Raw genomic sequence first — 27,192 nt, forward strand, 5'->3', positions numbered from 1 at the left:
CTCTCTCTCTGTCTCTTTCTCTCTCAAATAAATAAATAAAATCTTTTCAAAAATTATCTCTAAGGACAGAAGATACTGCTGTTGTCCACTGTGCAAAATGCAATCGGCCATAGTGATAATCAAGAGAACTTACTGAATCCCCTTGTTGCCATAATTATTTCCTTAGTTGGCATTATTTAACCCTGGGAATATTTGCAGTTAAATATAGAAATTGTCAAGTGGCTCAGACCTCTGGAATTAACGTTTTGGTTTAAGGAAATTGTGTATATTTGGGTTTTTGTATGCAGGAAGTGTTTAAGAGACTCTGGCCTATTGGTGCTCAAAATTTTTACCTGCATTGATTTTTTTTAAGATTATTTATTTATTTGAGAGAGAGAGCGCAAGAGAGAGCATGAGCTGGGGGAGAGGCAGATGGAAAGGGAAAGGCAGACTCCCACGGAGCAGATGGAAAGGGAGAGGCAGACTCCCACTGAGCAGGGAGCCTGACTTGGGGCTTGATCCCAGTCCTCGTCCCAGGACCCCAGGATCATGACCCAAGCCAGAGGCAGATGCTTAACTGACTGAGCCAGCCAGGTGCCCCAATTTTTCCCTGCATTGATTTAAAGACCTGAAGTGACTGTGAAATTGTTTAGTCAAAAAAATGTGTGTGAATGGAATATTATGCAGCCATCAAAAGGAATGAGATCTTGCCATTTGCAACGACGTGGATGGAACTGGAGGGTGTTATGCTGAGTGAAATAAGTCAATCAGAGAAAGACATGTATCATATGACCTCACTGATAGGAAGAATTCTTGATCTCAGGAAACAAACTGGAGTGGTCGGGGGTGGGAGGGATGGGGTGGCTGGGTGATAGACACTGGGGAGGGTATGTGCTACGGTGAGCGCTGTGAATTGTGCAAGACTGTTGAATCACAGATCTGTACTTCTGAAACAAATAATGCAATATATGTTAAGAAAAAAAAAGAAGAAGAAGATAGCGGGAGGGGAAGAATGAAGGGGGGGAAATCGGAGGGGGAGACGAACCATGAGAGACGATGGACTCTGAAAAACAAACTGAGGGTTCTAGAGGGGAGGGGGGTGGGGGGATGGGTTAGCCTGGTGATGGGTATTAAATAGGGCACCTTCTACGTGGAGCACTGGGTGTTATGCACAAACAATGAGTCGTGGAGCACTATATCAAAAACTAATGATGTAATGTATGGTGATTAACATAACAATAAAAAATTTAAAAAATGTGTGTGTGTGTGTATGTGAGAGAGAGAGAGAGAGAATGTGCCCAAACTTCAAATTAATGAATCTAGACAAAAGATGTATGAACATGGCCTTTCTTTTTCTGCCATCTTGGAGTCCGTGGAGGCCTGCTGGGCACAGGACTCCTGTAACGCCAAATAATGTCCGGAAGGCTGTGGTCCAAGGCCATTTTTGCTGGCTATAAGCGGGGTCTCCGGAACCAGAGAGAGCACACAGCTCTTCTTAAAAACAAAGGTGTTTATGCTCGAGATGAAACGGAATTCTATCTAGGCAAGAGATTGGCTTACGTGTACAAAGCAAAGAACACAGTGACTCCTGGTGGCAAACCAAACAAAACCAGAGTAATCTAGGGAAAAGTAACTCGTGCTCATGGAAGCGGTGGCATGGTTCGTGCCAAATTCTGAAGCAACCTTCCTGCTAAAGCTATTGGCCACAGAATCCGTGTGATGCTGTACCCCTCAAGGATTTAAATTTAATGAAAAGTAAATAAATGTGTAGATTAAAAAAAAAAGATGTATGAACATTCATTGGGCTATTTTTTTCTGTAAGCTTGAAAATCTTCAAAATAAAAATACGTGGGCCACCCGGCTGGGTCAGTTGGTAAAACCTGCAACTCTTGATCTCAGGGCCCCATGTTGGGTGTAGAATTTACTTTAAAAAAGATTATTTTATTTTTTTAAAGATTTTATTTATTTATTTGACAGAGAGATCACAAGTAGGCAGGCAGGCAGGCAGAGGGAGAGGGAGAAGCAAGCTCCCTGCTGAGTAGGGAGCCTGATGCGGGGGCTTGATCCCAGGACGCTGTGATCATGACCAGAGCCGAAGGCAGATGCCCAACCAACTGAGCCACCCAGGCATCCCAAGATTTTGTGTTTAAAAAAAAAAAGTTAGGGGCGCCTGGGTGGCTCAGTTGGTTGAGCAGCTGCCTTCGGCTCAGGTCATGATCCTGGAGTCCCGGGATCGAGTCCCATATCGGGCTCCCTGCTTGGCAGGGAGTCTGCTTCTCCCTCTAACCCTCTTCCCTCTCGTGCTCTCTATCTCTCATTCTCTCTCTCTCAAATAAATAAATAAAAATCTTAAAAAAAATAAAAAATAAAAAATAAAAAGTTAGGGATGCCTGGGTGACTCAGTCAGTTAAGTGTCTGCCTTTGGCTCAGGTCATGGCCCCAGGGTCTTGGGATCAAGCCCCACATTGTGCTCCCTGCTCAGCGAGGAGCCTGTCTCCCCCTCTGCCTGCCGCTCCACCTGCTTGTGCCCTCTCTCTCTGACAAATAAATAAAAATAAAATCCATAAAAATTAGCTAATTAATTAATTAAAAAGTTACCAAATAGCGTCAACTATTCTCATTCTGTTCCTGAACTTCAAGCCATTTGGACCCTCATCTCATCCTCTGGATTAGGATAAGGGGTAAGGTCAAGGTTGGAGGCTGGGTTGGAGGTCAGGAAAGCAGTTAGGAAACGGCCTTTGCTGGGGGCCCAGCAATATTTGGAAGAAACTACAGATCTGAAGAGGCATGTACCTCCCAGACAGTCTCATTTCAAAGAGAACCTCAAATCATTCTAAGCAAAGTGGTGTTCACTCTGGACATGTCTCTTTAGCTGTCAGGATCCTGATTTTTTGTGTTCTCTGTTTGCTTCAAAGTACAACAGTCACACACTGTAATTAACAAATAGATTTTCAGCATTAAAAAAAAAGATGATTCATGATCTGGTTTCTTTTTTTTTAAGACTTTATTTTTAAGGGGTGCCTGCTGGCTTGGTCGGTGGAGCATGTGACTCATGATCATGAGACTTATTTTTTTTAAGATTTTATTTGTCTACTTGACAGAGAGAGTGAGAGAGCACAAGCAGAGGGAGCGGTAGAGGGAGAGGGAGAAGCAGGCTCCCCACTGATGCCCAATGTGGGGCTCCATCCCAGGACCCTGGGATCATGACCTGAGCCGAAGGCAGCTGCTTAACCATCTGAGCCACCCAGACACCCCGTGATCATATGACTCTTGATTCTTAAGGTTGTGGGTTTGAGCCCCACATTGGGTGTGGAGCCTACTTAAAAAAATTTTTTTAAAGACTTTAAGTAATCTCTACATCCAATATGGGGCTTGAACTCACAACCCAGTAGCCACCCAGCCAGCCAGGCATCCCCATGATCTGGTTTCTTTCTTTTCTTTTCTTTATTATTTTTAAAAAGAGTTTTTTAAAGATTTTATTTTGAGGTAATCTCTACACCTAACATGGGGCTTTGAACTCACAACTCTGAGATCAAGAGTCGCATGCTCTACCAACTGAGCCAGCTGTGTGTCTCATGATTTGGCTTCTTAATTGATGCCTTTATCCCCTTCAGTTCCCGTGGCTCAGTCACCTGACTTTTCTTCATCCCTCACATCTCTGCTTGGTCATTACTTCCTCTGAGAGATAACAAAATAGGCCCCCAGGGTTTATGTATCACCTAGCACAGGGCTGGGCCCAGAGAAAGTCCTCGGGGAATACTGAATGAATGAGTGTGTCAGAGGAACCCAAATCAGAAAGATGGAGAGTGTTGGCAGAGAAGGGGAAAGGGAGGGAGAGAAAGAGAGTAGGGTGAGGGAAAGAGAGAGAGAGAGAGAGAGAGATCGTTTGCCTGTGAATTGCCGCAAGCCAAGGGGAGGGACAGAGAAGGAAACATTACAGAGAAAGAAGAAAGCATGAGGAGAGAGTTGATAGGGGGCAGCATCCAGGTAATCTAATGCCGTGTAACAAGTGATCCCAAAACTTTGTGGTGTAAATCAACAGCGATCATTTATTTTGCTTACTGATCAGAACTTTGGGCAGGACTTGGAAGGAATGGCTTGTGTCTGCTCTATTTGGGGAGGCTTCACCAGCTGCCAGAGGATCCACCTCCAAGATGGCTCACTCCCATGGCCAACAGGTTGGTGCTGGCTGTTGCCTGGGGCTGTTGGCCTCTCTGAGGGTCAGGAGCTTTGTCTCCTCTCCGCGTGGACTTCTCTTTGGGCTGTTTTGACTTCTAGCAAGGAGGCTGGGATTAAAATCAAGTGTCCCACGGAAGGGAAAGTTGAAGCTTCCATTTCCTTTTTTTTTCTTTTTTTTAATTTTACAGCGTTACTGAGATATTCACATAGCACACAACTCACCTATTTAAAGTACAATTCAGTGAGTTTTGGTATATTTCATTATTAATTTTTTACAATTGTGATTAAAACCATACATAACATAAAATCCACCATTTTAACCATTTTTTTTTTTAACTAAGTAAGCTCTATGCCCAACGTGTATCTTGAACTCATGACCCTGAGATGGAGAGTCGCATGCTCTACTGACTGCCAGCCAGGCACCCCACCATTTTAATCATTTTATTTATTTATTTATTTTTTAACAATTCTTTTTTTTCTAAAGATTTCATTTATTTATTCATGAGAGACAGAGGGAGAGAGAGAGAGAGAGAGAGAGGCAGAGGGAGAAGTAGGCTCCCAAGAAGCAGGGAGCCCGATGCGGGACTCGATCCCAGGACCCCGGGATCATGACCTGAGCCAAGGCAGACACTCAACCATCTGACCCACCCAGGCGCCCTTTATTTATTTATTTATTTATTTATTTATTTATTTATTTATTTATTTTTAAAGAATTTATTTGAGAGAGAATGAGAGACAGAGAGCACGAGAGGGAAGAGGGTCAGAGGGAGAAGCAGACTCCCTGCTGAGCAGGGAGCTTGATGTGGGACTCGATCCCGGGACTCCAGGATCATGACCTGAGCCGAAGGCAGTTGCTTAACCAACTGAGCCACCCAGGCGCCCTAACCATTTTAATTATACAACTCAGTGGCATGAAGGACATTCACGATGTTATGCAATCATCATCACCATCTATTTCTTTTTTCATCAGCTTTCATGACAGATTTCTTTCACCTAGCATGATGTTTCTGGGACATGTTGTAGCATGTGTCAATGCTTCATTCTCTCTCTCTCTCTCTCTCTTTTTAAGGATTTTTTTTGAAAGATTTTACTTATTTATTTGTCAGAGAGAGAGAGAGAGAGCGCACGCAAACAGGAGCAGGGGGAGGGGCAGAAGGGGAAGCAGACTCCCCGCTGAGCAGGGAGCCCACCATGGGGCTCCATCCCAGGACTCTGAGATCATGACCTGAGCTGAAGGCAGACGCTTATCCGACTGAGCCACCCAGGCGCCCCAGTGCTTCCTTCTTTTTTATGGCTGAATGATATTCCACAGTAAGCATCTGACACATTTTGTTTATCCTTTCATTCAAGACAGTTGGATTGTTTTTCCTTTGGCTGTTGTGAATAGCACTACAGTGAAGATTGGCATACAAGTATCTGAGGGCCTGCTTTCAATTCCTCAGGGTATACACCTAAGAGTGCAGTTTCTGGGTCATAAGCTAATTGTGTTCAGATTTTTTGAGGGCAAGCTGCACCCTTCTTTCTTTCTTTCTTTTTCTTTCTTTCTTTCTTTCTTTCTTTCTTTCTTTCTTTCTTTCTTTCTTTCTTTCTTTCTTTCTCTTTCTTTCTTTCTTGATGTTATTTATTTGTCAGAGAGAGAGAGAGAGAGAACAAGCGGGAGGGGGCAGGCAGGCAGAGGGAGAAGTAGGCTCCCCACTGAGCAAGGAGCCTGATGTGGGACACGATCCCAGGACTGAACCCAGGACCCCGGGATCATGACCTGAGCCGAAGGCAGACGCTTAACTGACTGAACCACCCAAGTGTCCCAAGCTGCACATTTCTTAAGGCCTGGATGTAGAAATTGATTCAGCGTTCATTTCCATCTTGTTCTATTGATCAGCAGTCACGGAGTACAGATTCAAGGACAGGGGACATTGATTCCCCCCACTCAATATCATTGAAGAATATCAAAGGATTTGTGGGCATGTTTTATTTTTTATTATTATTTTTTATAAAATAAGCTCTAGGCGCAACATGGGGCTTGAACTCATGACCTCCAGATCAAGAGTTGCATACTCCACTAACTGAGCCAGCAAGGTGCCCCAGATTTGTGAACCTGTTTTAAACTTCCCACAGAGTGTGTGGGGGTGAAGGAGTAAGGCTCAAGGAGATACCCTCAGGGAGGCAGAGTCAGACTGAGAGGCACCTAAGTGGCTTAGTTGGCTAAGCAGTTAGTGTCTGACTTTGGCTCAGGTCATGATCGCAGCGTCCCGGGATTGAGCCCCTTGATGGGCTCCCTGCCCAGTGGGGAGCCTGCTTCTCCCTTTCTGTCTGCCCCCCCTTCTCTTTCTTTCTCAAAAAAATAAATAAAATGTTTAAAAAAAGAGAGAGAGAATGAACTTAAATTCTGAGTCACAGCAGGTGCAGCCGTCCTTTCTGCCTGGGGTTCTTCCTGTGTTTTGTTAAACTTTATTTACTCTGTAAAGCTCAGCAGAAAGTTTACATTCTCAGAATATCCTTTTTCTCACCCAACACTAAGTCAAACATGTCATAGCTCTTTCTTCTTTTCACAGTACTTTGGGGAGTTTCTATTTATGTGACTGTTTTATCTCTCCCACTGGATTATGAGTGTCCCTAAAGCAGGAGTATGTCCATTTTTATCATTATTGTATCCCTGGGGCCTGGCACAAAGTCAAACACATAGTAGGGATATGGTAAATATTTTTCGAGAATATTTAGTAAATACTGATAAAATACTTCCTGTCTTCCCTATTAGCTGGTCAGCACAACACAGGGTGGATCCATGTTTCTTTTGTTCACCATATTCATGCCCTTGTATTGTCCTCTCCTACAATGAATACAACTATGTATGATCAATGGAATATTACAGAAGTGGCAGTGTGTGACTTCCAAGGCTGAGGTATAAAAGATATTGCTGGGGTGCCTGGGGGCTCAGTTGGTATGTGTCTGCCATCGGCTCAGGTCATGATTCCAGGTCCTGGGGCCCAGCCCAGCATTGGGCTCCCTGCTTAGCGGAGAGTCTGCTTCTACCTCTGTCCCTCCCCTGCTCATGATCTCTCTCAAATAAATAAAGTCTTTTTAAAAAAAGTAAGGGGCGCCTGGGTGGCTCAGTTGTTAAGCGTTTGCCTTCATCTCAGGTTGTGATCCCAGGGTCCTGGGATTGAGCCCCGCATCGGGCTCCCTGCTCAGCGGGAAGCCTGCTTCTCCCTCTCCCGCTCCCCCTGCTTGTTTTCCCTCTCTCGCTGTGTCTCTCTCTGTCAAATAAAGAAATAAAAAATCTTAAAAAAAATAAAACAAAAGGCATTGCTGCTTTCACCTTGCTCTCATGGATCACTTACTCTGGGGGAAGCCAGCCACCATGTCATGAGAACACTCCAGCAGCCCAGCGGTTAGGCCCACGTGGAGCAGAACTGAGGTCCCCAGCCATCAGCCCACATCAGCTTGCTAACCATTGGAGTGAGTCACCTCGGAAAGGAATCTTCCATCACAAGCCATCAGATGACTACAGCCCCAGCTGACATCTGACTGCATCCTCATGAAAGACCTGTGCCAGAACAGCCTAGACAAGTTGCTCTGAATCCCAGACCCACAGAAACTATAAGAGATAATAAATATTTATTGTTGTTTAAGTCCCTAATTTTTTACATAATTTGTTCCAAGTCCATAACCAAGAGTAAGCATTGGCCAAACTTTTTTTTTTTTTTGGAGGGATATTGTGATCTTGGATGAATTCCTACCCCTTTCTGAGTCCCAGAATTGTAATCTGTAAGAGGGGATGAAATATCCATCTCTGAGGTTCACAGAGTATGTACCTCAGAGGCAAGGTCGGAGCACATGGTAGAAGCCTAATGTACCACCAGCAGTATGACCTCCTGATGAAGCATGTGGGCCACACAGCCTGGGTTTGAATCCTAGTTTGACTACTTCTTTTTTTTTTTTTTAAAGATTTTTTTTTAAATTTATTTATTCATGAAAGACAGAGCGAGAGAGAGAGGCAGAGGGAGAAGCAGGCTCCCAAGGAGCAGGGAGCCCGATGCGGGACTCGATCCCAGGACCCCGGGATCATGACCTGAGCCGAAGGCAGACGCCCAACCATCTGAGCCACCCAGGTGCCCCCTAGTTTGACTACTTCTAAGATATAAGCCTTTGTTCAGGCTACTGAACTTTGCTGGACCTCAGACTCCTTAGCTATGAAATAGCAGTATCAAAAAACCTAACTAATCTCATAAGGATTAGAGAAAGAATTCACATAAAATCCATTTTGACTCCATGAGAAGGCAGTGTTATTTTTTTTCTTATTTCAGTGCTCTACCTGGCCTAGCACTGAGATCAATGATTGACGCATAACAAGTGCTCAGTAAGTACTTGTTGAAGGGGTAATAAAAAAAGACACCTTGCCTAAGGAAAATAGGTATAAGCTATACTAGCCTACGAGGCCCTACAGGAAGTCCCACTTGCTTCATCTACGATTTCACCTCTTACCACCTGCCCATCCTCTCACTCTGCCCCAGCCACCTTGCGCTCTCCACAGTTCCTCAGCTATGCTAGCACATTCCAGCTTCAGGGCCTTTGCACCTGCTGTTTGCCCTGACCGGAAATGCTCCATCTCCCAGTTATCCACATGGCTTGTTTATTCGGTCCCTTCAGATCTCTGTTCAGTATCACTTTCTCTGAAAGACCTTCTCTCTGGCCACTCCTGCAACACTGTAATCCCATATCCGCCTTTATTTTTCTCCACAGCATTTATCACAGCCTGATTTCTTTTTTTTTTTAAAGATTTTATTTATTTATTCATGAGAGACAGAGAGAGAGAGAGAGGCAGAGGGAGAAGCAGGCTCCCAAGGAGCAGGGAGCCCGACGCGGGATTCGATCCGAGGACCCTGGGATCATGACCTGAGCCGAAGGCAGACGCTTAACCATCTGAGCCACCCAGGCGCCCCTGATTTCTAATCTTCTGTGGGCACCCCTCAATAGAACGTAAGCTCCATGAGGACAGGGCTTTGTCTCTTTTATTCTCTGCTCTATTTCAAAACCCCCAATGCCGGGATTTCAGCAAGTGCTAGATAAATATTTGCCGAATTAATAGCCCCAGAAATCACCACTTGAGCATCTATCGTCTCCGGGCGTTAAACCGCGCCATCTTGGGGCCAGGATTGGCTGGAGCCCCGTCACGTGACTGGCAGTCCCGCTGGCCCGCCTTTGAGGCTGGGGAGGTCCACGTGGTCGGGGCGGGCCGGGCTGTGGAGGAGGTCCTGCGCAGGCGCGGCCCCTGGCGCAGGCGCAGAGGCGGCCCGGGCGTGCGGCCGGCGGCGGTTGGCGACGCGTGGGGCCGGCGGGCGGTTACCGTGGGCAGGACCCGAGTGCAGGCAGCTAGAGCCGGCGCCATGGTGGAGAAGGAGGAGGCTGGCGGCGGCATCAGCGAGGAGGAGGCGGCGCAGTATGACCGGCAGATCCGTCTGTGGGGATTGGAGGCCCAGAAACGGTCAGGGCCCGAGCGGCTTGTGGGGCTGAGGGTCTGGAGGGGGCGCCCAGGCCTGAGGCGTTGGCGACCCTCACGGAGCCGGAGGGTCTGATTTGAAGCGAGGAGGCGGGAATTCTGTGCCGGGGAAGGGTGGCCTTCTTGAGAGGACTGGAGGGGTTGGTTAGGGGTGTTTTTGGAAGATGTGGGGAGGGGGGACCTCCCAGGGTGGGGGGAGGGTCGTTCCGAGGGAGGCCTCTGGAAGGGGCGGTGGGGGAGCCCTGAGGGTTCGGGACGACTCAAACTCAGGGACGCAGACGCCCGAAGGGAGTGGTGGTGGTGGGCACTTAGGGAGCAGGAGGATGCAAGGGAAGGATGAAGTGGGGGCGTAGTTCATTCATTCGTAGATTGTGGGAACCTATTCTCTGCTGGACGCCGGGGAGACTGGCCCACCGAACACGGGCGAGCTTACCTTTTTGTGGCTTCGAAACGGTGGGCCAGTTTGAAAGAATGAGGGTTTTTGAGGAGTTTGGGAGCAAGTTATTTCAACTGAGAATCTTGAGAGGCCCGGGGAGCTCAGGGGTTGGAGCTACCCGAAGAGGTTGCTTAGGCCTGGTTACTTGGGTGTGTCTAGAGAGGACTGGGCACTAGGGTTGGGCGTACCTTGGGTACTGAATAGTTATCGGAGGGGATGAGGTCTTTGAAAGAGGTGATTGATTAGATCAAATATTTATTGAGCACCTGCTGTTTGCCCTGACCGGAAATGCTCGACGGGAAGCCTGTTTCTCCTTCTCCCACTCCCCTTATAACAAGCACTGTTATAGGTACTGAGCATATATTGATGAACCGGATGGACTCCTTGCCCGCATGGAGTGTACGTTCTGGTGGGGGAAACAATAAACATAAAGAAATAATATAATAGGTGATGCGAGTGCGAGGGAGAGAAATACAGCCGGGTAGGAGCATCAATAAAGGATGCTGAGGTGAGAGAGCCATTTTGATAGGGAGGCCAGGGAGTGCCTCTGAAGAGATAACATGGAGCTTCAGACCTGTATGAAGGAAAAAGCCACGTGAAAGAACTTTGCTAGCAGAGAGAAAACAGCTGGTGTAAAATCCTGGAGGCCGGAGCATGCTTGGCAAGTGAGAGAAAGAAACAGAAAAGCTACTCATTTGATTTGGAGTAGCTTTTTTATACTGAGTGTTCTGGGAAACCCACTGGAGAGTTTTGAGCCTAGGAGTAATGCGATCAGGTTTGCATTTTAAAAAGGATCACTCTTGCTGTGGGGAGAGTAGGTTGAAGCAGGCAGAAGTAGAGATGAGGATTCTGGTTAGGAGACCGTGATAATAATCCCCTTGGGACATAAGGTAATGGTGGCTTCAAACTCTAGAGAAGGGGACAAATATATATTCTGAATATATTTTCAAGGTGCGGGAGGGGACGGGATTTGCTGAAGGATACAGTGTGTAGGGTATGAGAGGGAGAACACAAGGATGGCTTTAAGGTTTCCTTGGTTTGAGCAGGTGGAAAGATGGAATTGCCATTTATTGACTGAGACAGTGGGGTGAGTGAAGAAGCCAGAGTTCTCTTTTGGACTTAGGTTTTAGATGGTTATTTATGTCTAAGTGGAAATATATGAGTGGCTGAGTTGAGAGATGAGGTCTGGTTGAGGGGGGAGGTATGTGATGTGAGTCCAGAGTATAGAGTTAACTGATCTAAGGGTAAGGAGGCAGGCAGGTCAAAAGAGAATTTAGTTTGAGAGGTGGGAGTTTCTAGAATCTTTTGGTGAGAGAGAAAGTGTGTGGGGGGCGTGAGTGGGGCAAACCTGAGTTTTCAGGCTTATTTCAGGTGTGGGGTTTTATGCGGTTGGTGGAGGGGGCATTGTGAGGCATTAGCAAACATTGGTCTGAGGACCCAAGGCATCTGAAGTGGAAGATTGGGAATTAAAAGGTGAAAATGGGCCTGAGGACATAGGTGGGGCTGGTTGATTTTAGGGACTGCTATTTGAAGAAGGTTTGAGTGTTAGGAGGTCCTAAAGGGTTGGGAAAGAGATCCTAAGTGTATTAGAAGGGCTCATCCAAAGGGTTGGGGCAGCCGGTGGTTTTAAGGTAGGGCAAAGCTGGTGAAGATTAAGATGGAATGTAGTGAGAGAACTGTCAAGAGGGTAGAATGATTCCTCTGAGGAGCAGTAAAGAATGATGGATGGGGGCTGCTGAAGAGGAGATGACCTAAGGGACAAATCAAAGTCAGGGAATAGAATTCTTGGGAAATGGGAGTTATTCTGAGGCAGTGGAGAGGTACCGAACTCAGTGGAGAACCTGAAAAGGATTGATTGAGTGTCCTGGGAGGGAAGGAAGGGGGGTGATCTGTAATTTGGACCTCTGTTTTTATAGACAATCTTGCAGAGTTTGTTAAAGTGCCTTCGTGTCCATTTTTCAACCGAGTCTCATATCAGCTCTGAAGTAGGAAGAGCAGTGATTTCCCCTGTACAAATAGGAAAGGGGCTCCACAAAGCAAATTGACCTGCCCCTAAGGAAACTCCAGGTGGAATAGGAGAGCTCTGGAGTTTGGGGTTCTTTTGTAAAATAAAAGATGGCCTAGGAATTAGCTGATTGCATTCTGGCAACATTTTGTTGCTGATTTTTTTTTTTTTTTTTAAGATTTTATTTATTTGACAGAGAGAGACACAGCGAGGGAGGGAACACAAGCAGGGGGAGTGGGAGAGGGAGAAGCAGGCCCCCTGCGGAGCAGGGAGCCTGATGTAGGGCTCGATCCCAGGACCCCGGGATCACGACCCGAGCCGAAGGCAGATGCCCAATGACTTGAGCCACCCAGGCGCCCCTTGTTGCTAATTCTGTGTGATGTTGGACCAAGGTTATCAGAGAACTGAAAAGGAGAGTAATGGTCTAGAGGTTAAAAACTGGGTTGTATCGGGCGCCTGGGTGGCTCAGTCGTTAAGCGTCTGTCTTCGGCTCAGGTCATGATTCCAGGGTCCTGGGATCGAGTCGCACATCGGGCTCCTTGCTCAGCGGGAGGCCTGCTTCTCCCTCTCCCACTCCCCCTGCTTGTGTTCCTGCTCTCGCTGTGTCTCTCTCAAATAAATAAATAAAATCTTTAAAAAAAAAACAAAACTGGGTTGTATCTTTCATACACTGTTTTAAAGATTTATTTATTTATTTGACAGAGAGAGAGACAGAGAGGGAACATAAGCAGGGGGAGTGGGAGAGGGAGAAACAGGCTTCCCGTCGAGCAGGGAGCCCGATCCGGGGCTCCATCCCAGGACCCTGGGATCATGACCTGAGCCGAAGGCAGATGCTTAACGACTAAGCCACCCAGGTGCCCCTTTCATACACTGTTTTAAATTTTTTGAAATTAGTTGCCAGCATTTAAAAATCTAGAGAATTGCCGCATTTGAGATCATTTGAGCATCAGAAAGAAAAAAATTGGGGCTCCTGGCTGGCCCAGTTAGTGGAACATGACACTCTTGATTGGGGTTGTGAGTTCAAGCCCCACATTGGATGTAGAGATTACTTAAAAATAAAGTCAAAGGATGGGTACCTGGGTGGCTCAGTTGGTTGGCGACTGCCTTCGGCTCGGGTCATGATCCTGGGGTCCCAGGATCGAGTCCCACATTGGGCTCCCTGCTCAGCGGGGAGTCTGCTCCCTCTGACCCTCCCCCCTCTCATGCTCTCTCTCTCTCATTCTTTCTCTCAAATAAATAAATAAATAAAATCTTAAAAAAGTCAAAAGAAGGAAGAAAAAGAAAGAAATTGACTTAATTTAAAAATACATAATAATTTAGAATCCATAAGGCCAAGGAAATAATTCAAACAAAGAAATTAAAAATGAGTTTATTGCCTTTGGAAGTGATTCTTAATAATGTGCTTTCTGTGAAATAAGAACTTGAGTATATCATCGGTGAAGTTGTCCTGCTGACTATCTTTTATCCTAATCATGCTTTCAGAGAACAGAGGAACAAATTAACATTGAGGTAATGATAAGATGTCCAGGATGTGGGACTTTTTTTTTTTTTTAAAGATTTTATTTATTTACTTAGACAGCATGAGAGGGGAGAGTGTCCAAGGGAGAAGCAGCCTTCCCACCGAGCCGGGAGCCTGACGTGGGACTCCATCCCAGGACTCCGGGATCATGCCCTGAGCGGAAGGCAGTCAGTCTCTCTCTCTTTTTTTTTTTTAGAAGATTGATTGATTGATTGATTGATTGATTTACTTGAGAGAGAGAGAATGAGAGATAGCACGAGAGGGAGGAGGGTCAGAGGGAGAAGCAGACTCCCTGCTGAGCAGGGACCCGATGTGGGACTCAATCCTGGGACTCCAGGATCATGACCTGAGCCGAAGGCAGTCGCGTAACCAACTGAGCCACCCAGGTGCCCCAAAGGCAGTCTCTTAACCAACTGAGCCACCCAGGCACCCCTAGGATGTGGGACATTTTACAAGACAACTGTCCTGGTTCTATTACAAAAGTCAATGTCATGGAAAGAACAAGGGAAAGGAGTGTTCTAGATTAAAAGAGCATAAAGAGATGAAGCCAAAATAAGATGTAAACTTTTGATTGGATCCTGGTTCAGAAAGAAAACTCCTAAAGAAACATCTTTTAGTCAGTAGTGGAAATTTGAATATTCAGTCCTATTAGGTGATATTTGAGAATTATTTTCTAGCATGGTTCTGGAGGAGAATGTCATATTTTTGGAGATGCATGCTAGAGGTGTGAAATGCCATGATGTATGCATAAAAGGCAAAATGCTAACCTTTTTACTTTATGTATGTTTCAAATTTTTATCATGAGAAGTTGGGAAAGAAATGTGATTCTCTTCCCTCCCACCCCACCCCAGCCCTATGCCCCATGCCCCAATCTGGCAATTTCTGATTTCTGTCTTCTCTTGAGGAATAGAAAAGTCAGACCTTCCACATTGATTGGAGCTAAGTAGGGACCGCCTCTGACATGGCACAGGGTTCTCTAGGGATCCTCTCTATTAGTTCAACTTCACTCATTTGATATAATTGCCTGGCCCCTGTCAGCATGTGACTTTGCATTTCTTGCTATGGTACATAGCCCATTTTATGGATGAGGTTCAAGGAAGAGAGCAGACTCCCAAGGTCATGCACCAAGTAGATAGAAGTAGGAGTTGAACCTAAGTCACTCACTTCAGGTTCATACTCTCCCCCACTCCGGGTCATTTTCGACAATAGGGGCTCATTTTTTCGGTCAAATTAGTGTAAAGGAGAGTGTTGAAGCTGGCAGCTGTGTATGTTTTCAGAATGTGTGCTTCAGCGGTTTCTGCAATATTTTTCACAACTAGGCCTGTATGATTTTTCTTCCACTCAGCAGTAGTTTATCCCTTACCTAAGCATGAGGAAGGGAGGGAGGGTGACTGGAAAGAGCAAAATAGATGATAAGCTCCATGAGGACAAGTGTTTTATAAATGTCTGATAACTAAAGGTTATCAGACTGGTCTTACTAAATTTCTAGTGCTTGCAAGTTTGTAGACATTCAGATATATTTGTTGGATGAAATGATTGTACTTTGCAAAGATGTAGGAAGTCAAGAAACCTGGGTTCAGTTCCCAGTTCTGCTAACCAGCTCTCCTGACCTTGGGTCAGTCTCACAGTTTGTTGGCCTTAAGTTCCACATCTGCAAAAAGGAGGGGTAAGTGTGACTACATTTTTAAGGACTCTTTCATCTGAAATTCTGACTTTACAAAAAAGGGACTTCAAAAATTTTCCTGTTTTCAGAGACTCATTAGCCAACACCGCTGCTGTTGAGTAGAACTTCAGTTGGTTCCATAGTCACACATTTGCCATAGTTAGTGACTGAGTGCATACTGTGTTGTGGAGGCCAATCCTGATTGCTCACATAAGGACCAATTTATTGTAGTGTTGATAGTGGTTGATAGTTAAGTTTGAATCTCAACAGCAGAAATTCTTAGTTATTTAACCTTGGATACATTCCTTCTGTTATTTAACCTTGGATATATTCCTTCTCTGTGCTTTAAGTGTCCTCATTTGTCAGATGGAGATAATAGAATCTATATTATAAGAGTGTTGAGAATTAAATGAGATAATGCATGGAGGTGCCTGGCCGGCTCAGTTAGAAGAGGATTTGACTCTTGATTTCGGGGTCATGAGTTTGAGCCCCACATTGGGTGTAGAGATTACTTAAATGAATAAAGACTTATAAAAAATGACATAATGCATGAATAGTGCCTATGCTCACAGAGCATTCAGTAAATTATAGCTACAATTACTTGACAAGTATAAATCATGAGTAACAAAAGCAGGAAGCTACATAGGAAATAGGTTGAGATAAATAAGGCAAATGTAAAGTAAACATTAGTGGGATGAGTGGAGACTCCAGAAGGATGAGGAAGATTGTAGGGGGATCAGTCTTAAGTTCTGTTTTGGATTCTGACAAGACATTGAAGTACATGTAATGAATGGGCAGTTAGATGGAGCAAGATTGTAGATTTATTTTATTTTTTTATTTTTATTTTTTTTTAAAGATTTTATTTATTTATTTGAGAGAGAGAAAGAGAGAGAGCACATGAGAGGGGGGAGGGTCAGAGAGAGAAGCAGACTCCCTGCCGAGCAGGGACCCCGATGCGGGACTAGATCCCGGGACTCCAGGATCATGACCTGAGCCGAAGGCAGTCGCTTAACCAACTGAGCCACCCAGGCGCCCAAGATTGTAGATTTAAATGAAAAGTACTTTACTGTTAGTTAAGTGAAGATGAGCTCATCTCTGAAGGAGAAAGTGGACCGATCTGCCAAATGCGGTTGGCCTCACCATTTATCTGGTTGCACAGACCAGAAACCTAGGAGTTCTTTATTCATCTCTGTCCCTTATTCCTATGTCCAATCTGTTGGCGAGTCCTATCAGCTTTGCTTCAAACTATCTCAGCCCTTTCTTCATTTCTTTTTTTTTAAGATTTTATTTATTTGAGAGAGAGAGCACATGAGAGTGGAGTGAGGGGCAGAGGGAGAAGCGGACTCCCTGCTGAGCAGGGAGCTGGATGTGGGACTCAATCCCAGGACTCCGGGATCATTACCTGAGCTGAAGGCAGTCGCTTAACCGACTGAGCCACCCAGGCGCCCCAGCCTTTCTTCATTTCTTTTTTTTTTTTAAAGATTTATTTATTTGACAGAGACAGCTCTAGAGAGGGAACAAAAGCAGAGGGAGTGGGAGAGGGAGAAGCAGGCCTCCCGCTGAGCAGGGAGCCCGATGCGGGGCTCGATCCCAGGACCCTGGGATCATGATCTGAGCAGAAAGGCAGACGCTTAACGACCGAGCCACCCAGGCACCCCCCCCTTTTCTTCATTTCTAAGTCCAGCTTATACTCATCATCTCTCAGATCACCTCTGTAGTCCCCTCAATTGGTCTCCTCTGTTCCACTCTTGACTCTTTATAATCCAGTCTCCACACAGCAGCCAGATTGCTTAAAAAAAAAAAAATCAGATCTCAGCCAGTTCTCTGCTTAAAGCCTTCCAGTGATTTCCTCTTATATTCTGAATAAAATCCAAAGCTTTTAAAATGCCTTGCCTTTCATGCTCTGCCTTGTCTTATCTTGGCCACATCTCCCTGGTTTACTTCATTCAAGCTCTTGAATTTTTCTGTTCCTCAAATATGCTAAACCTCTGGCCTAGAGATTTTGTGCTTACTTTTTACCCTACTTGAAGTAGTCTTTTTTTTTTAAGATTTTATTTATTTATTTGAGAGAGAATGAGAGAGAGAGAAAGCACATGGGGGGGGGGGAGGGTCAGAGGGAGAAGCAGACTCCCTCCCGAGCAGGGAGCCCGATGCGGGACTCGATCCAGGGACTCCAGGATTATGACCTGAGCCGAAGGCAGTCGCTTAACCAACTGAGCCACCCAGGCGCCCTTGAAATAGTCTTATAACCAGATTTTTTCATGACTCGTCACGCATTAAAATCTCAATAAATGTGGGGCTCCTGGATGGCTCAGTTGGTTGAGCGACTGCCTTCGGCTCGGGTCATGATCCGGGAGTCCCGGGATCGAGACCCACATCGGGCTCCCTGCTCAGCTGGGAGTCTGCTTCTCCCTCTGACCCTTCCCCCTCTCATGCTCTCTCTCAAATAAATAAATAAAATCTTTGTAAAAAAATAATAGGACGCCTGGGTGGCTCAGTCGTTAAGCGGCTGCCTTTGGCTCAGGTCATGGTCCCAGAGTCCTGGGATCGAGTCCCACATTGGGCTCCCTGCTCAGCAGGAAGCCTGCTTCTCCCTCTCCCACTCCCCCTGCTTGTGTTCCTGCTCTTGCTGTCTCTGTCTCTGTCAAATAAATAAATAAAATCTTTAAAAATAAAATAAAATCTCAGTAAATGTGGTTCAAGTGTGAATTTGGTAGTCTTAGGAATTCTTAACCATAAGTGGAATTCAGTTGGCTTGGCTTAACTTGCGATATGTATTGTGAATTCAGAGGTTGTGATAAAAAGGCTCTGGTTCCTTCCTTCTCAGAAATTTAAAAGATATTCCTGTGGCAGTAGAAGTTAAGGATGAGAGAGCCCAATCAGCAAATATTTACTTAGAACCTGCTGTGTACAAGACAACATGGAGGGGTGCCTGGGTGGCTCAGTTGGTTAAGCGACTGCCTTCGGCTCAGGTCATGATCCTGGAGTCCCGCATCGGGCTCCCTGCTCAGCAAGGAGTCTGCTTCTCCCTCTGACCCTCTTCCCTCTCATGCTCTCTCACTACCATTCTCTCTCTCAAATAAATAAATAAAATCTTAAAAAAAAAAAAAAGACAACATGAAGAAGACATTGAAAGAGGAAAAATACTAGATTGTGGTCAGAACTGTATTCTTATCCCAGTTCTGGCCACTCATGAGCTGTGAGAGCTTGGACACCTTTTCTGAGCCTCAGTTTTCTCCTTACTCTAGGCAGACTTGAATCCTTTCCTGTGGAAACGTGATGGCCTACTCTGGGGTCTGTGGAGCCCTTTGGACTTCTAAGGCGAGAAATTGTATGCAATATTTAGGGTGTGTATGCTTTTTTCCCCCAAAAGAGACATGGTGAAGAACCATAATCAGAGTTGTTGTTTTGAACTTTATTTTAAGTAGGCTTCATACCCAATATGGGGCTTGAACTCAGGACACTTATGAGTCACATGCTCTACCGACTGAGCTAGCCAGGCACCCCAGTAATCAAGGTATCTCAGTGGAGTAGTATATGTAACGTACCTAGTTCCATGCCTCAAACCCAGTGAGCCCTCTGTAGATGGTGATTATTGCCGTCGTGGCTCCCGGTGGGCTATATACATAACATGTCGCAGTGTGATTTTACATTTATTTGTGGTATTGAGAGGCAATATAACTGGAAGAGTACAGATTTTGGAGCAGTATTTCCTGAGTTGATACCTGCTTTGCCATTTTGCAGTTGTGTAATCTTCAGCAAGTTCTTTAACAACTCTGTCCTCAATATCTTAGTTTCCTGTTGCTGCTGTAACAATGGCCACAAACTTAGTGGCTTAAAACAATACAAATTTACTCTCTTACAGTTCTGGAGGTCAGAAGTCTGAAATCAGTTTCACTGGGCTAAAATCAAGGTGTTGACAGGGCCATGTTCCCCTGTGGAGGCTTTAGGGGAAAGTCTTTTTGCCTGACTTTTCCAGCATGTAGAAGCCACCTATGTTCCTTAGCTTGTGGCCCCTTCATTTCCAAAGACAGCAGCATAGCATCTTCTGACCCTTTTGCCTCCCTCTTTTTTTTTTTTTTTTTTAAAGATTTTATTTATTTGACACAGAGAGAGAGAGACACAGAGAGGGAACACAAGCAGGGGGAGAGGGAGAAGCAGGCTTCTCGCTGAGCATGGAGCCCGACACGGGGCTCGATTTCAGGACCCTGGGATCATGACCTGAGCTGAAGGCAGACGCTGAAGGCAGATGGAGCCACCCAGGTGCCCCTTTCTGGCAGAGTTAATACACATACATTGCTTAGAACAGTGCTTGGCATACAGTAACAGCTTAATAAGTGTTACCTTTTATCATCTTATTCTTTCTAATGGCCACCTCGTTTTCTATAGTGTGTGTGCACCAGAGCAGTGTGGCCTCAGAGCCCACCATCTGAATCGCTCTCCCTTATTATTGCCCTTATCAACTAGTTGATTATTAGCGACTTCCTAGCTGTGTATCCTTGGATAAGCTAGTGAACTTCTTTGTGCCTGTTTTCTCAGCTGCAAAAAAGGGATAAAAAGATAACCAGCTCATAAGATCGTCATGAGGATTAAATAACATAACACGTGTAAAGAGTGTGTAGCATGTAGTGAGTCTTCAGTAAATGTTAGCTATTATTATTTTATTATGTACCAGGTTTATGTAATTCTGCTGATGGACACTTGGATTTCTTTTGGTATATCTATTAATTCAGTACTGTTTCAGTAACAGTATACTAAGTGCCAAGCGCTGTCATAGATGCTGGGGATACGATGGTTTCTGGAGCTTACATTCAAATGGAGGTGGCAGTGAACATAGAAACGTAAAGTAATTCCAGATAGAAGAGGGCGTGGACATAAATTTGGATTAGGTGGCCAGTGTGGACTTCTAAGGTGGTGACAGTTGAGTTGAGACCTAAAGAATTGACTAATGCCCAGGTCAATGCCCAAGGCTGGAGCCAGGCTGTAGGCAATTAGCAGTCCGGAGAGTATGATGAGCCTGAGATGGGAGCAGTTCGCAGGGCTTTGGGTAAGGAACTTGAATAGGGAACCATTGAACGGTTTGAGCACGAGAGGGTCATAATCTGGTTTAAAAGATCTCTCTTCCGGGGCACCTGGGTGGCTCAGTCATTGGGCGTCTGCCTTTGGCTCAGGTCATGATCCCAGGGTCCTGGGATCGAGCCCCACATTGGGCTCTCTGCTCAGCGGGAAGCCTGCTTCTCCCTCTCCCACTCCCCCTGCTTGTGTTCCCTCTCTCGCTTTGTCTCTCTGTGTCAAATAAATAAAATCTTAAAAAAAAAAATCTCTCTTCCTGAGATGGGGAGAGCAGATTGTAGGGGGCAAGAGTGGAAGCAGGGAGACCATGTATAAAGCTATTGTAGTTTTGTAGGTGAGAAATGGTGGTGGCTGTGGAGGCGGAGGGAAGCGGATGGATGCTGCTGCTGTGAATAGATTTGTACATGATCTTGGTACACACCTGAGTATTTCTGCAGGATTCATTCCTAGAAGGGGAATTGCTGCATCGGAGTATGAATAATAATAGCTGACATTTATTAAGTGCTGACTATGTGCCAGGTGCTATTTTAAGTGCATTTCATGTAATTGAGCCATACGTTAGCTGTAAGCTTGTAAGCTCAGGGCCTCTAGTATAGTTAAGGATTAAAAATACAAGCATGATATTCAGTGTTTGATGGCAGCTGAATAAAAAAACCTCTCAAGCAAGGGCACCTGGGTGGCTCAGTTGGTTAAGCGTCTAACTCTTGGTTTTGGCTCAGGTCAAGATCTTGGGGTCCTGGGATGCAGCCTTGTGTAGGGCTCCCTGCTCAGCAGGGAGTCTGCTTCTCCATCTCCCTCTGCCCCTCCCCCCACTCACGCTCTCCCTCTCCCTCTAATAAATGAGTAAGTAAGTAAAATCTTTAGAGGTAGAAGAAAACCCCTTCCAAGCAGTCAGAGTCTAGAGTTCTATAGGAGGTAGGGATTTTGGAGAGGCTATGTGGCTAAATGTGATTTTTTTGTCAGAGGCATTTATAAGTTGCAGTGCTCCAAGAGCTCAGAGGAGGGAGTGCTCACTTGAGTCCACTGTGGTAAGAGGGACTTTTTGAGGAAATGGAATTTGAATTGGGGTTTGAAGTCTGGGAAAAAGCTCGACTAGGCCTCAAGAGGAAGAGAGTGTATTTCAGGTGTGTGGAATGCTGTGATCTGAAGTTGGCAGGTGGGAAATGGAAGGCATGTCTGGGAGGGAGGAATCTGGTGCTGGTGGGAGAGACAGCTGGAGAAGTGGGAGACAGTACTGAAGGCCTTCAAATGCCAGCTTTAGAATTTTTCTGTCAGATTTTTTTTTGAAAATCGGGAACCCACCTATCACTGAACCCTTTTGGGGTTTTATTTTATCATTTTTTGTTTTTTAAAGATTTTTGTTTGAGAGATGGGGGAGAGCTCACGAGTAGGGGGAAGGGCAGAGGGAGAGAGACAAACAGACTCCCTGCTGAGTGTGGAGCCCAATGATGGATCCTAGGACCCTGAGATCATGAGCTGAGCCTAAAGTCAGATGCTTAAGAGACTGAGCCACCCACATGCCCCTTGTTTTTTGTTATAAGTAGGCTTCATGCCCAGCATGGAGCCCAGTGTGGGGCTTGAACTCACAACCCTAAGATCAAGACCTGAGCTGAGATCAAGAGTCGGACATCTAACCGACTGAGCCACCCAGGCGCCCTGTCACCAAGCCCTTTGGTAATAATTAGGGTAATGGGGTTGAGAAGTTCAGTAAGTCCAAGTGACATATATTGAGCATCCATTGTGTGCCAGGGATTATGCTAGATGCTTTTGCACACACATTTTGCCAGGTTGTCAAGGAGATTAATTGACATGAAATCACAACTGGTATCCCCATTTTACAGATGAAAAAACTGAAGTTTAGAGTGATTGTGCGGATTGTCCAGATCACCCAGTTGGGAAGTGGCAGAATTCAAACCTAATTTTTCAGACCTAGAGGGCATTTAGTGATTGGCAGTGCCCATTTCTGAAAGAACAGCAAAGAGAACAGAGCCTGAGAAGAATTTAGTGGGTGTAGGGATTAGAGGCCTATTGTTTGAAGATACAATTTCCCAGGAGAGAGCTGGGCTATTCTAGCTGTATCCTTGGAGTACTGGAGCAGCCAAACAGGACAAAAAACCCAGAACTTAGCACCCTGGAATTCCAGGAGGGGCAGTGTTGGGTCCAGGTGAAGGGAAGACTTATAGATTAACAGTGACAACAGAGATCTGGAAGGTAAAGCTAAATGCAGGGGTGCTCAACCTTTCTGATGTCCAAAGGTTTGGTATGTGTACTCTTCTTTTTGGAAACATTGCCTATTATATGCGCTGATTCTGGAGGGATAGGAGCTCCTCTGGAAAGTCACATAGCTTTTCTTCCTCCTTCCACCCACTGGTATAAATCTCTGATAAGCGTAGTACTCATTGCTAGCATCTTTGTTATTTACCTTGTATTTTGTAAGCCCTTTTCCCAATTCCCTTCTATTTTAGTGAAGTGGAATTGTCACTTGAAAGGCTTGTGTCTGCTAGCCTGTGGTTGGCAGTGGGGGAAGGGCCTGATAGAAGAAAAGCCATAATGAAGAAGCTGAAACCCAGACATACGCCTTTGAAGGAAATGTTGTCAGTATGCCCCCCCCCCCCCAATTTTACCCTTGGGTTGTATTAGCAAAAGAAATCCAGTATCTGCTAATATCAAGAATCAGTGCAGGATCCTATTTTGTCAGCCACCATCCTCAAAGATCTCTAGTCTAATTACATCCAAGTATCCATAATTATTAGTACCATTTTTAGAAGAACTTCTACATGTTCTCCCTAATACTAGTGCAAGTTGAAAATCGACTCATTTCATAAAGTTTAAAAAAATTTTATTCATTTATTTGCCAAAGAGAGAGAGTGAGCGAGCACAAGCCGGGTGAGCGGTAGGCAGAGGGAGAAGCAGGCTCCCCCCTGAGCAGGGAGCCCGACACAGGGCTCCATCCCAGGACCCCGGCATCACGACCTGAGCTCAAGGCAGACACTTTACCAATGGAGCCACCCAGGCGTCCCCTCATTTCATAAATTAAGAGCAAACTCATTGGCCAGCCAAACTTGAATTTATGTGAGATTGTTCTTAGTTCTGATACTTTTCAGTGTGAATAGTCATACATTTGCTGCAAAAATATTAATGGGTTTGATTACAGGGTGTACTGCCCAAGATCCTGATGGGGTTTCATAATAAATGATGTAAATTCTGTTTCTTTTTTCAAATCCAAAAGATTCTGATTCTTAAACCCTCTGGTTCAAGGGATTTCAGATATGAATCCATGGACCTATACTGCCTTCCACTGACCTCGGAGTGAGGTCCAGACTTCTTCTTCTTCTTTTTTTTTTTTTTTAATGGAACTGAGGGTGGGGATTTTCTTTTCTTTCTTTTTTTTTCTTTTTAATTTTTTAATCAGAATAAGAGAGCAAGCACAGGCAGGGGGAGTGGCAGGCAGAGGGAGAAGCAAGCTCCCTGCTGAGCAAGGAGCCCGATGGAACTCGATCCTAGGACCTTATTGACCCGAGCCAAAGGCAGCTGCTTAACTGGCTGAGCCACCCAGGCATACCCAGACTTCTTCTTCTTCTTCTTTTTTTTTCCAGATTTTATTTATTTTAGAACACATGCATGAATGTGTGGAGGGAGGAACAGAGAGAGAGGGAGGGAGAGGGACAAGCAGACTCCTCACTGAGCATGGAGCCCATCTCAGGGCTCCATCTCACAACCTCTAGATCATGACCTGAGCTGAAATCAAGAGTCAGTTGCCCAACTGACTTGAGCCATCCAGGCTCCACTAAGTCCAGATTTTTTGAGACAGCTGGACATCTGACTACCTTTTTTTAAATCTCATCTTTTGTGACTTTACACACTAGAATGATCCAAACACTTTCCAAATACACCCTCTTTCATGCCACCCTGTTATTGCTCATACTCCCCCTTTTCACCTTTTCTTCTGCTGTCATACTAGTCCAAACCTTCATTCTCACTTGCCTTAACTGTGACACTCTTCCCCCTCCAAGAGTCCATCCCCCCATGGCTTTCTATTGTGCTTAGATAAAATTCAGCCCTTACAGTGCCTGTAAGAGCCTTCATGATGTGGCCCTGGTTCTGTGACCCACCTCCTACTGTTCTTCCCTTTGCTCATTGTTGTTCAGCCACTGTCCTGTCTCCGAAACATGCCAAGCACTCTGCTTCAGGGCTTTTATACTTGCTGTTTTTGTCTTCTCCCAAATATGTGTATATTCGTCCTTCATTTCATTTTGATTTTCGCTCAGCACCTTCTCAGAAAGGTCTTCATGATCAGTCTGAGTAAAATAACATCCTCCATCATTCTTGATCTATATCCTGCTTGATTTTCATCACTTTTTTTGTTGTTCTAAGTAAGCTCTTCTACACCCAATGTGGGGCTTGAACTCGTGACCCTGAGATCAAGAGTCACTCTACCGACTGAGCCAACCAGGCCTCCCTGACTTTCATCACTTTTTGACATAATCCTATATCTTTGTCTATCTCTTCCATAAAATAAAAGCTCCAGGAGGGCAGGGATTATGTCTGTCTTGTTCACTGCTGTATTTCTATACCTTAGAAGGGTGCCTGGCATAGTAGGTGCTCAATAAATATTTGTTGAATGAATTGTTCTTTGCAGGATGGATTAGAGCCTGTCTCTTTCCTAGATTTTAGGCCATGATGCTTCTGTGCATTTAATGAAAACCAAAATTACTTCACTGTTATTTTGACTTGTTTTTCAATGATTCGATGAAACTTCCATTGTCTTCTGTCACCTGGTTAACAGTGTCTGCCTTATAGGCTGCGGGCCTCCCGGGTGCTTCTTGTCGGCATGAAAGGACTTGGGGCTGAAATTGCCAAGAATCTCATTCTGGCAGGAGTGAAAGGACTGACCATGTTGGATCCTGAACAGGTGAGATGTTTGGCCACCTTGTCACTCTTCTTTCACCGTCTCCCCTCTTCAGTATGAAACCCTTGGAGGTTTTGTGAATCCCTACGTGCCCCTGCAGGCTGTGAATGGAGGACTGGCATTAGTGGAGCTGTGGCCTTTGGCCTCATGGCACTGGCATGTCCTAGGTGGTCGACCAGTGAGACTTTTGTCTCCTGCTAGAGCTTACCTGTTGGTAAAGTGTAGTTAATCTGTCCCTTGGAGGGTGACTTTGAGGAGGAGAGGGGTGGTTTTGTTACGGTATAGCTAGCTTTCACAGCCCCAGTGATTCTGCTTTAGAAGGTCTGAGATGTGGCTCAGGAATACATACGTTTGAAGGGTATCCCAGGAGAGCTTCACTGTAGACTGTTCATAGCCATTAGTTTGGAAAACAGTGGATCGGAGAGAATGGATGCAGACTGCTTAGCACGGTGCTGGCACATAATGAACATCTGGTAATAATTATATGACATACCATTTAATTGATAATACAATAGTCTTTCTCATCTCCTATGTAGATTTCTCTGACCAGTTTTTCCAAGGTGAAAATAACTTCTTTCTCTATATTCTCATGCTTCAACGTTTTTTCTTGTATAGAAAATTTCAAATATATACAAAAGTAGAGAGAATAACATTTGACACCCCATCTATCTGACTTCTACAGATAACTATATATATATATTTTTTTTTGGTCTGTATTTTTTCCCCTGTATTTTTTTGGATGGTATTTTAAAGCAAATTCTAGAAATCATGTCGTTGTTGTTTAAGATAAAATACTTGAAAGGTTGTGTCATCACATGATACTGTTTGTGTCTTTCCTTTTAGGCAATGAACATGCTAAGTAGCACACAGTGAGGTATAGGCTCTGTGGAAGAAAGCAAATGTTGATGAAACTTTTTAAAGCTCATCTCGTTTGGGTTTCAGAGAAAAGTAATATCAGGATTTTAAAAAAATTCTCCTGCAATGAAGAGAAATGTGGGTTAGCTCACTTAATATCACAGTCACAAATTGATTTTTGACTTGAATTCAAAACCTTCTAAGGAAAGAAAATTCCTGCAAGCAAACTGCCAGATCAGTCACTGGCTGAGCACTTGCAGTTTTGACATCTCCCCAACCACAGTGCCCCCTAGAGGCGTTTGGAGGGAGAATTTGTTTGCTGTGTAGAGAGGGTCAGAGGGGAGAGAGAGCCAGGGAAGGATGGTTCCCCAAATGTGGAGGCCCTCGGTGTGGGAAAATGAAACCAGATGGGGATGATGACTTCCTCATCTGGTTGCGAGAGTCTGAGAATGGGGAACAATGATATAATACTGAGGCGTGTGTGATGGGAGTGTTGTCACTGCCTCCGGACAGTGGGTGCCACCCAGTGTTGGAGTGAACAGGCTGACCGTTATCCCTTCCGTCTTCACTTTGAGGACTTATAGTGCCTTCCACCTACCTTCCACTGCAAAGCCTAATTCCTCTGACTGATTTTCAAGGCCTAACACAGTGGTTCTCAATCCCATCTGTGCTTTGAGTATTTTGGGGGAATTGTTAAAAATAAAAGTTCTCCAGGTGAGTCTAAAAGTCAGGGAGGGTTGAGAACCACTGACTTCATGTAACCTGGGCCCAGTGAATTTACCCAACCTGACTCCCACCTCATAAATTCATGGACACACTTTGGTTCTGCCTTGTTGCAATATGCTTGTGCTTTTTTCGCCCTGACTAGAAACATCCCAGGGAGACCGTGCTACCTAGTGCAAAAGCTCTGGAATTTTGCAGACTTGGACTCAGATCCCACCCCTTCAAGCTGGGCGAGAGGCCTAACCTCTCAGGGACTCAGTTTGCTATCTATCTATCTATCTATCTATCTATCTATCTATCTTTATTTATTTTAGTACCCAGTGTGGGGCTCCAACTTGCAGCACTGAGATTGAG

General features: G+C 45.1%; 1 protein-coding gene across 3 annotated transcripts in view; it reads left to right on the forward strand.

Moving 5' to 3' along the window:
- The first annotated feature begins 9,437 nt into the window (after positions 1 to 9,437).
- SAE1 (SUMO1 activating enzyme subunit 1) overlaps positions 9,438 to 27,192 on the forward strand; it is a 76,952-nt gene continuing 59,197 nt past the window's right edge. For 2 of the 3 annotated variants that reach the window (XM_027619899.2, XM_027619901.2), the window contains exons 1-2: positions 9,438 to 9,640; positions 25,152 to 25,263. In XM_027619899.2, the coding sequence (XP_027475700.1) occupies positions 9,543 to 9,640; positions 25,152 to 25,263 (210 nt within the window). In that variant the 5' untranslated portion in view covers positions 9,438 to 9,542. Of the gene's footprint in view, positions 9,641 to 25,137; positions 25,264 to 27,192 lie in introns of all 3 variants that reach the window. The other variant, XM_027619900.2, reaches the window with a different exon arrangement.

The sequence above is a fragment of the Zalophus californianus genome, chromosome 17 (genome assembly GCF_009762305.2).
Source record: "Zalophus californianus isolate mZalCal1 chromosome 17, mZalCal1.pri.v2, whole genome shotgun sequence".
In the NCBI taxonomy this organism is placed as follows: domain Eukaryota; kingdom Metazoa; phylum Chordata; class Mammalia; order Carnivora; family Otariidae; genus Zalophus; species Zalophus californianus.